Here is a 10,218-nt window from a genome sequence, read left to right on the forward strand (position 1 = left end):
TTATGGTGACCAGTATCTTGCAATAGGTTAGTACATGAAAATAGTAGCTTTCTAAGTTCATCTTTACCTATGAAGATCACCACACATTTCACCAAGAGGAAAGGTTTTTTTATTTGTTAGCTACAATTAAAGTCAAAAGCTATGCAATCGATTTTAAAAATTCTTTCACCACAGAAAGTTCGCCGAGCGTCACATCTTTACAGGGTAATAACGTATTATGCACATTGGGCATTTTTGTCCCTTGTCAATCTGGGCGGAGCCGGGGCTGGCGGCTAGTAACTGTAGCTAACCATGTAGTACCAAAATTTAAAATTTGTCCATTATGTAAAAAGGTAAACGTGACAAATAATAAGTAAAATTTTAAATATCGTTTAATCAATGGATCTGTGGTAAGAGCGTATGTAAGTGTGAGTGAGTCGTGAAAATTTAAGCTGATTGTTATTAAGATGTTTGAGAGAGAATTGCGCTATAACAAAAAGTGTAAGCCTTTTAATCTATAGAAATCTAATTCAATAACCACTCTAAACTAGTGGAAACTGGAACAAACATGTATGTAACTGTAGTAGTAATACCTAATTATTGTATTATACCGATTGATATTGAAGGTCGGAGTATAAAGTTATTATCTTAAAGACGATTTATCTATCTTGTTGCGAATGTGAGTATTTTATACTTACAACAAGATAGATACTTTATTACTATACATAATCACAATTAGCCTATATAAACTACCTTTGTCAAACTTCACTTTTTAACTATGTGTAATAAATAAATTCTTTGATGCACCCACACAAACAAAGAAGCGGACGTACACAAACAAAAAAGTAACAAAAACGAAGAAGAGCGGTATATTAGGCGGTCTATGTATATGATGTATATTTAAATATTATTTGCATGATGTATTAAATTTAAAATGTAAATATTTCCTGTTACTTATAATATAGTCCCTATTAATGAGAAATTTTGAAAGAATAGAAAGGATCACGGGTGGCCGAGAGGCTAGGCGTTGCTACGGTTAGGCAAGAAACGCTGGTTCGAATCCTGCCTCGTGATCGAATTTTTTCTATTCTTTCAAAATTTCTCATTTATAAAGCATTTCAATGCTATAAAACTAAAAATTAAATTAGTCCCTATTAATTAGTTATTTTTGGTGCAAAAATGGATAAGCTGGAAAATATAAACAACTGTAAATTGCCGAGGTGAGCAGCTGGTATAATGCAATTACATTATACCAGCTGCTCACCTCGGCTTCGACCGTTAATTTGATATATCTACCATTCCTAATAAATCTTTAATGTGTGATCTTACTAAAAATGTTGTAAAGTACATAAAAGTGTATATTTTTTTCAGGTAATCTCTTATTAACTGGAAGTCAATAATATACAGCGTCTAGTCAATACTAAGGAATATCTATTGATATAATAAAACAATCTCGTAGGAAAAACTATAGTCAAGTACATTCATAATCAAAAATTGTTTCGTAACCGTACTTTATTTATGAAATATTTACAATTTATTTTAGTACTTTTGCCATATTTTTAATGTCATTGATTTAATTTCATAATGTGAATCATACCTGTATTTTTGGAATAGTTTTTGAAAATTGTATCAAATTTTTAGGAAGATTATATATGCTATGGAAATTTGACACATGGTTTTATTTAGTAGTAGCTTACTAGGACATCTATTCCTTACAATCTAAAAATAAGGTATACAATGTACAATTGAATTCACAACAATAATAAAATAAAACGCCAAAATGGTCTTCAAAATATATATTGTTCCCCGTCATTTGTGCGGAAGATCACAATTTAACTTTGTTTTTTATGAATCCGTCCAAATTCAATGTAATGTTCAAGTGTCATAACTAATATACTCCGGAGCGTCTTTAACTTCGCTCAGACCATTTGTTTTTTTAAGAGGACTTCTTTGTGTGTTCATTAATTGCTGCCAAATTCTATCTGTCCAAGCCACAGCTGTGAAACAAGCTCCGTTGCTTATAAATGCACGTACCAAAACTGGACCTAATCCTCGACTCATACAACGCCAACCATCTGTTCGTATAGACTGCCTGAAGCAATCCCAAGCTCCAGCGTATTTTTGGATGGCATCTCCTTGTAATCTGGATTTAACTACATCGACAGGATAAGATACTATCCAAGACAGTGCTCCAGCCAAACCTCCTGCCATAAATACTCTCATCACGGATTGATTTCTACGCGTCATTGCTTCATACGAAACAAAATAGACTGTAAAGGCTGGGCTATCACGCAGTACTGTAATACCCAAGCCTCTAAATAATGCTCTGTATCCTCCAGTTTTCAAAATATGTCGTGCTCCTGACCAAGCTCCTGTCGGCATTAGCTCGCCAGGTTTCGCTAACTGCTGTCTCGTTTTTATCAACTCTATTGGCGCGCATATAAGGCTCTGTAATAATCCAGATATGCTTCCAGCAATTCCATGTGCTATTAAAGACTCGGAGTTTGGTAAAGATCTGATTGTATTTCCATATGCACCAAACACGACGGCATTAATCGCTGCAACTCCGCCTAATGGTGCGCCAACGCCTCGATACGCAGTAGAAAGTGACCCTCCTTTTAACAATGCTTTAGTGCATTCCAATGCACTCCCCCTTCCTGCTTGTATATGAACTTTTAAAGTGTCCAAAGGATGTCCGACTATAATTCCGGCACAACCTACAAATAAATAACGATATTAAAAACTGTACTTAACTTAACGGGAACTTCTCATTTGCATTTGTAAGACGAAAGTATTAATTTTAAAATAATAGTTAAATAACTCACCTCCTATACATCCTGCTACGAAATCCAGAGCCATACTTTGATATAGAAAATAAATAATAGTAGTTACTCTAGCGATAGCTGAAATAAAAAATAAAATAAGATTTAGTAGTTATAATCACATAGCTAACTAATAGCATGCCACCCCCTACGTTGGCGTGGAATAGTAGTATGTGATATTTACTGTATTCGCACGATTAGTGGGGAAATCATAGCTCCGTATCCTTTTCCTAACTTTTCTCGGTGTATTTCCGTTGTCAAAACTTATTTTTTTACCCATAAAAGGAGGGAAAATCTCCGGAAATCATAGGTGGTGGTGATCGCCAACCATCATTCACAAAGCTCGCACTTCCATAAAAAATTGATCCATTATATACTATATACATATAGTTTTGGAAATTAAATCGAACTAGAGTTATCTCTTTTTCGTTATCATTTTTAAGACTAACGTTTGAAAGCATTTGCTTAAAAATACTCACCTAACTGTACTTCAAATCAAGTAGTCGTAATGCGAATTGACGTTGCCTCCACCGGAGGTCACTCCAATGAACATATTGGTGGGAACAGCGTCCTGGTGGTGAAGAAGTGGACGGTGTACTGTGATCAAAAGATTCACCACGAATGCGCCACCGCCGGTCACCGGCCATGCGTCTCCTCCGGACCTTTCCACTCATTATCACTTCAGGTCACCGTTATCTGAAGGGGCATATGCGATAATACCTCCGTTTCTAAACAATACATTTCAAAACTTTATTACAGCTGATTTGAGATTTTCTTATATTTTTTTTTAATGATTCGGCCAAGCCCATCCAGATGCTCGTACCTGTTTAACGAATGTGATAATATCGATCATACTTACTTTACATGCAATTTTCTAGGAAGACCTGTTTTAGTCTTTCTGAACCGGTTGGAGGTTGAGTTTTGGTTTTACAGTAATTGAAACCCAATAGAATATACTCGTACTGTAGAGTGAAATGAAGATGATATTTATATAATACATGTTTGGGATATATCTACCTACATTTTTACTTGCACATAATATATATATTAATATACATATCCTGAATGGCGCAAGTGAAATTTCTTTCCTCCACATTATCTTAAATTGTGAACATCAACTTAATTACAATTAGTGAAAAGTTTATGAAGAAAGGAACCAGGGATACTCAATGTCCCATAAACAACTTTTCGATCGGAAATGTAATTAGGTAGGTATTAAATTTTTACAAATGAAATTGGTCAATAAGAGAAAAACATTATTGGCATCGAAAACGTTTTCTCGGAAAGTGTTTGTGAGTAGGTCCTTATCTAGGTGGAAGGCTATGCTGGGTCATATAGATATCGAGATCCTCTTTAAAAATATGTGTACATTTTCTGAAATCCACAATCCGATGCCTTATTAAGAGACTTATTTATTTTCTTATGTCGTCTATTACTTCAGTTGTTCAGCTGTTGAAATAAACTAAAATTAATCTGTTCATTGACTCAAAAACGTTTTTAGTGTTTACTGCGTGTTAGCTGCTAGACTATATTGAGTTGGATAAGTAACTCACACTCACAACTTCACTAATCGTGTGCTCTCAAGATTAAAATGGTTATCATATTTCTGGAGTTGACTCCTCTAGCTTGGTTCCTGAATTATATAATGGTGCATCGCAAGTCTAAGCTTACGGTGCCAAGGCTTATCAGTGCCCCTAGGCAATACAATTCTTATTGCGTTGGTAAACGAAGGACGGAAAAGGGGGAAAAAGGGGAAGTTAGGAAATAAAACATAGGAAGGTAATGCGTATTAGGTCAAGTTTATTATATTTAAGATATTTACTTAAAGAAAATGTTTTACTCGAGGGGTAGGTAGAGGACAGTTGCCCACTCTGTCTTATGGTTAATCTGTCCCTAGTTGCACCAAGTCCACAGAATATGACTCTTAACTTCTCTTGACTGTACCGCATTTGTTTTAATATGACATAAAACTCTACGTAGAGTCCTGAATGCTGACTCTACAAAACCTACGTAATGAGAAAAATATTTCACTGTTTAGATATTATTTCCTAGTGTTAATAAAAATTCAACCCAAAGGTTGTTGCACTATAATATTAGTATAATATTAATTTTTTGATTACCTACCGTTCTCATACATAGCGCTTTGCCATTGTTAGCAACTAGCAACCTCGAAGTGACTCTGTCGCTGTCAACGCATACTGAATGACAATTGAGATTGACATTAGCATAAATTTATTTACATTTTATATGGATACCATATGTTATGTATAAGTAAAATGTAAATAAATACAATAAAATTTATTACTTTCTTCGTCAATATAACAAAAATAAATATGAATGTAGAAAATTACCACAAAACCGTTTGTAGTGAAAAAAAGGATGGGCTTGATTTTGAAAGTGAAATACCATTTACAACGATAGTTGAAATGAAACAAGAATCTACATTAGAATTCTCAAAGTCCAAAGATTCTGAAATCGTAGCAAAGCAACCAGAAATCAATGTAACAGAAGAAATGTTTAATTCAATTAATGATATAACAAATGTCTGCCATATATGCTTCTGTTATAGTAATGAATTTATTGCTCTGGAAAGTGAAGATCGAACTCTTGCCAATATGTATTCGTATATAACATCGTTCGAAGTAAGTATTTAAGTAATAATAATAAATGAATAAGTGATGATTATATGTGCAGTGTGTCTATATACACTATTTATGTTTTAGATATTGCCCAATGAAAATGTTATATTCAAAATTTGTGAAACATGTCACAATGATGTTCAGTATTGTTATAAATTCAAAATAAAGTGTGAAAAATCATTTTTTACACTTCAAGAACATCTGAAATTGGTGAAGAAAGACTTAAAAGCCACAAGTAACACTTCAAGGTGAGTACAAAATAATTCTCATATTGTTATAATATATATGTGTGGTTTTACTTCATGCATAAATTGATCACAGAATTATCAAAAAGGAGGAAGAAACACAAACCGAACAAATAAAATTATTAGAAACAGATTATCTCAACAATGTTTCAGCCAGTCATACAGAGTTTAAAGAAGATATAGATATTAATGAAGGTATTATTTTTTTTATTATGACTTATCAATATCACAAAGATAGGAAGAATAAAATAAATGTTTCTTATGTCTGCTAACAAGACTATATATTATTAAATTCAAGTTTTATAACTTCATAAAAAAAACATTGTGGGACATTATGGGGCAAATGTGAGTATTAGCTGTGTAATGTGTAATTAAAAATTCTGAAGTCCTCATTTGAGAGTTCAGGCCATAATCCGCAATCCTGTCCAAGTGCGTATTGGTAGATGTTGTATCAAAATTGATTCTTAGACACAGAGGCTTCCTTACAATATTTTTCAGAAAGTTATTGTGATATAAAATAAATTATGAAAAGATTTTTTACAGCACATGTTGAATACTTAGACAGTGAATATTTTGATACCACTACTTATGAAAAAGATGATGTTGAACCAAAGAAGTAAGTTGACCACATTAAGTAAGATAGCTTGACCATGGAAAATTATAAATATTGATTGTTTATTCTTTCAGTGATGAATTTGAAATAAACGGGGAAGGTGTGTAATGTTAATTTCTTTATTTTTGTTGATATGAAAATTAAAATAAATGAAGAATTTTAAATATTGGCTAAGCTTTACAAATCACCATTGGATAACATATCAGATATGTTGATTATTTTTCAGATCTCAAGGTACATTTGAAAGGAACAAAAAAACCAAAAAACTATTATTACTGTGGTGTATGTCAAAAGGTACATCTGTTATTTTAAAACACAAATATTTTCAAAGGAATAGAAAGATAATATATAAAGTAATATATGTATAACTGCATTTTATTTATTTCAGAAATTTCTAAAAGAGAAAAACTTGAAGGCTCACAATAAAAGTCATCAAACAAATACTGGCAATTCATTTAGTTGTGGAAAATGTAAAGAAACATTTGGGTCTGAACATGACTTGAATATTCACTCTGCTTTGCATACAAAAGGAAACAAGTGGACCTGTAATAAATGTTTAAAGGAATTTGAAGGTAGTTTCTTAAAACAGATGGTAACATTATTTCATAAATTTATTACAGGGATAAGAAAATTAATTCTATAATGCATACATATTTAAATTAACAATTAATTTAAATACACATTGCTGTAAATTATATTTTTACATATTGCAATTCTCAAGCTTATAGCTGTATTCTTAAAAGTTATTTTGGCGTACTATATCGTACAATATACTAGAAGAAGAAGGTTCTTATATTAGTACAAAAATAGTCGAAACGAAAAACCAATTCAGAAATAGTTTCAAAACATCATTGCTTAATAACGAGGGGTTAGGCCACGTAATCATTTTGCTATGAAATAATACTCGTTTTATTATACCAGACCGGTCGCGCCTCCGCCGCCACGTGCGGCGGCACTTCGAGTGCAAGCGCTACGCGTGCGAGCGCTGCGACAAGCAGTTTGCGGAGCTGTGCGCGCTGCGCCGCCACGCGCGCGTGCACACCGGCGAGCGCCGCGACCGCCCGCACCAGTGCGCGCTCTGCGACAAGAGGTGTGTGCACCCGCTCTATAGACTAGATATACATTGGTGAGAGAAAACGACAGTGTGTGCACCCGCCTTTATCCGATCAGGGTAGGAAATCGCACCCGTGCGCGCTCTGCGACTAGTTGTGTCCGCACCTGCCTTTATGAGACTAAATATACAGGGTACGGTACGGGTACGTACACTGCAACAAAATACGTATAACTGACTAGTTTATATCATACTTTATGGAATTAAATTACTAAAATACAAATATGACACAAATATATTATCCGTTTACAATTGTTTTTTTTTCTACAAAAGACTAATCGATTCCGTTAATGAATTTCCGGTTTAAGGTACATCCACAAGAGTCAACTACAAACGCACATGTTGTCCCACTCCGGCGCGCGTCCGTGCACGTGCGACACGTGCGGCAAAAGCTTCCCGTCGCGGCGCCTGCTCGCCTCGCACCGCCTCGTACATTCCGACCTAAAGCGTTATGCGTGCAGCTATTGTGATAAACGGTATGTGTAATAATGCATTCTTTGTGTGACCATAGTTCATCTTAATATTTAGAAATTATTTATTAAAACGTTTTATAAACGACAAGCTTAATTATAATGATAATTTTGGGGAATTAATATTCAATGTTCCATTAGTTAATATTTTCCCTTGACTTGAAGAAATATGTATGTATATTCAATTGTATCGACTTCTGTTTTTTTTCCAACCCTCTACCTACATACTATCTACAAAACGTTCACAGATTCCGTCACGAGTCGACCCGCAACACGCACCACCGCACGCACACGGGCGAGAAGCCGTACGTGTGCTCCATATGCGGCAAGACCTTCATACAGAACTCCAATCTCACGCTGCATATGCGCACGCACACTGGTAACATAGTGTTTATGTGCCTTTGTTCTAGTTTAATAGATAAATATGGGCTGGTGTAATTTAATAGAGGTATATGGGCAATAGAAACTTGAATATAAGCCGATATATATGGACATTAGACTACTTAGACTATTAGCCGAAAAATATGAATAATTCCATTTTATAACATCTTGCTATCAAGCTGACGATCAAATGTAAAGATCTCCAGTTATTTTACTTTACTGTATGGTACTCCAACAAAAAACTGAAGGTTTATTATCTATATAAACTAATCCGGTTGTTATCTTGCAAAAATGTTTATGATAAAGCAAAAGGGAATATATTAAACAATGATACTTTACATGTGCAGGTGAAAAGCCGTACTCGTGCGAGATTTGCGGGCGCATGTTCAAGTCGAGTTCGTCACTCAACAATCACATGCACACGCACACCGGGGAGAAACCGCGCGAATGTCCCGTTTGTGGGAAGAGGTAAGCTGTTTCGCTCAAAATAAATATACGTATTATTTTCTCGTTTTTATTAAATGATTCATAAAGTTTTATTACATACTCTTATAGGATAAAGTAATAAAAAAAAAGTCATCTAAATTTTGGTTAGTTCATTTCCAATTTCTATTTTAATATTATCCTAAACGCTATTATAAAGAACAAGGAATACTTTGTTGTTTTTGCTATGTTATAAACAAAGCCAAAAAGATAAATCGAAATAATTTTAATGTTGTTACTATTTCGCCAGAAAAAAACTTCATTAATGACGATAATTTAGTCTATTTTATGTTTTAAGTTTTAACCATATAAACATGGCTTCAATTGACCCTATTATATGTGTTACGCATAAAATTCTAGGTTCGCGAGTTCAAGTTTATCAAATCACATGCGGCGACACACGGGGGAGAAGTTGCACACCTGTTGCGCCTGCAACAAGACTTTCGTCACCGCCTCGCGACTCAAGGAACATGCGCGCACGCACACGGGTAGATATTTCGATTTATTTCAAAAATAAATGCCATCTGACTTCCTTTAAATGACATTAAAATTGGACAGTCCAGGGCCACTTACAAAATGATTCCAAGTATTTAAAATCTCGATTATCCAGTATTCCAGTATTTAATTTTTTTTTGTAAAAGTTCAAAATTTCGTACAACAGTCATTTTATTTTAAAAATTCGGTAATTTGCATTTAAATTGATATATATCCGTAATATATTTGAAGAAAACACATGATATCCAAAAGTTCTAAAATACCTACCAATCCCATTTTTGAATAATTTATAATTTTTTATAGGCGAAAAGCCCTTCAAATGCTCACTCTGTTCTGCGCAATATACAAAAGAATCGTGTCTATTGAAACACATGAAAAGACACGAGAGAGATAAAAGTAAGAATGGGAATGTACTATATGTTCACAAAGTACCAGTCATCGTGACCGACAAACTAGTTATTACCAAAGAAAATACTAACGAAAGTGATAAAAATAACTTAAAATTAGAAATGGCGGAAGAGGGACCTATAGAAGTTTCTGGAGAACTAATTTTACAAGATGATAGCAATGTTAAAACAGAACTGTTAGTTATTGACGACGGACAGAATAATATAAGCTATCAGGGCAGCGAAGTACTCAGTAGTGATAATGGGTATACCAATGATGACATAAGCAGCATGAATATAGTCACAGTTGATGAAGGAGCGTTAACTACTTCAGATATATTGGAAGGGACGACGGTAAAATTGTATAGATTAGACCAAAATTTAGTACAAATTCATGCTACGGGTGACAAAGTTACGATTAGTAAAATATCTAACAATATTGCAAATTTTTAGCCAGTGTTTAGATCTAGATTTATAGATGCAATTATACATATATCATCTATCTAATATATATTCTTTTTAATACTTGTATTCATGTCGCAAATTATGTATTTCAATATTGTAATCCATGTTTTATCATGTACAAGTATTTTT

General features: G+C 33.9%; 2 protein-coding genes across 2 annotated transcripts; one reads left to right on the plus strand and one right to left on the minus strand.

The window, feature by feature from the left end:
* Positions 1 to 1,776: 1,776 nt before the first annotated feature.
* Positions 1,777 to 3,414, minus strand: LOC119834481 (mitochondrial basic amino acids transporter-like). The gene is made up of 3 exons (XM_038358852.1): positions 3,281 to 3,414; positions 2,805 to 2,882; positions 1,777 to 2,696 (listed from the first exon to the last, which is right to left on the minus strand). Exons 2-3 carry the CDS (start codon positions 2,836 to 2,838, stop codon positions 1,855 to 1,857), a joined length of 876 nt encoding a protein of 291 aa, XP_038214780.1. The 5' UTR covers positions 2,839 to 2,882; positions 3,281 to 3,414; the 3' UTR covers positions 1,777 to 1,854.
* A 1,598-nt stretch (positions 3,415 to 5,012) lies between these two features.
* LOC119834637 (oocyte zinc finger protein XlCOF6-like) lies at positions 5,013 to 10,212 on the plus strand. Its single transcript, XM_038359056.1, has 13 exons — positions 5,013 to 5,443; positions 5,525 to 5,688; positions 5,762 to 5,880; positions 6,229 to 6,301; positions 6,373 to 6,398; positions 6,525 to 6,592; positions 6,687 to 6,870; positions 7,220 to 7,388; positions 7,718 to 7,885; positions 8,128 to 8,258; positions 8,608 to 8,728; positions 9,104 to 9,231; positions 9,542 to 10,212. Exons 1-13 carry the CDS (start codon positions 5,135 to 5,137, stop codon positions 10,075 to 10,077), a joined length of 2,196 nt encoding a protein of 731 aa, XP_038214984.1. The 5' UTR covers positions 5,013 to 5,134; the 3' UTR covers positions 10,078 to 10,212.
* The last annotated feature ends 6 nt before the right edge of the window (positions 10,213 to 10,218 follow it).

This window comes from Zerene cesonia, chromosome 19 (assembly GCF_012273895.1).
Source record: "Zerene cesonia ecotype Mississippi chromosome 19, Zerene_cesonia_1.1, whole genome shotgun sequence".
In the NCBI taxonomy this organism is placed as follows: domain Eukaryota; kingdom Metazoa; phylum Arthropoda; class Insecta; order Lepidoptera; family Pieridae; genus Zerene; species Zerene cesonia.

What these genes read in the sequence shown, in the direction of transcription:
- LOC119834481 (XM_038358852.1), bottom strand. Translation starts at nt 2,838, where the DNA reads ATGGCTCTGGATTTCGTAGCAGGATGTATAGGAG. An exon ending in CGTAGCAGGATGTATAGGAG is followed by an intron (nt 2,697 to 2,804) that starts GTGAGTTATTTA and finishes ATTTATTTGTAG; the next exon opens with GTTGTGCCGGAATTATAGTC.
- LOC119834637 (XM_038359056.1), top strand. Translation starts at nt 5,135, where the DNA reads ATGAATGTAGAAAATTACCACAAAACCGTTTGTAGTGAAAAAAAGGAT. An exon ending in ATTTGAAATAAACGGGGAAG is followed by an intron (nt 6,399 to 6,524) that starts GTGTGTAATGTT and finishes ATTATTTTTCAG; the next exon opens with ATCTCAAGGTACATTTGAAA. An exon ending in TGCAGCTATTGTGATAAACG is followed by an intron (nt 7,886 to 8,127) that starts GTATGTGTAATA and finishes AAACGTTCACAG; the next exon opens with ATTCCGTCACGAGTCGACCC.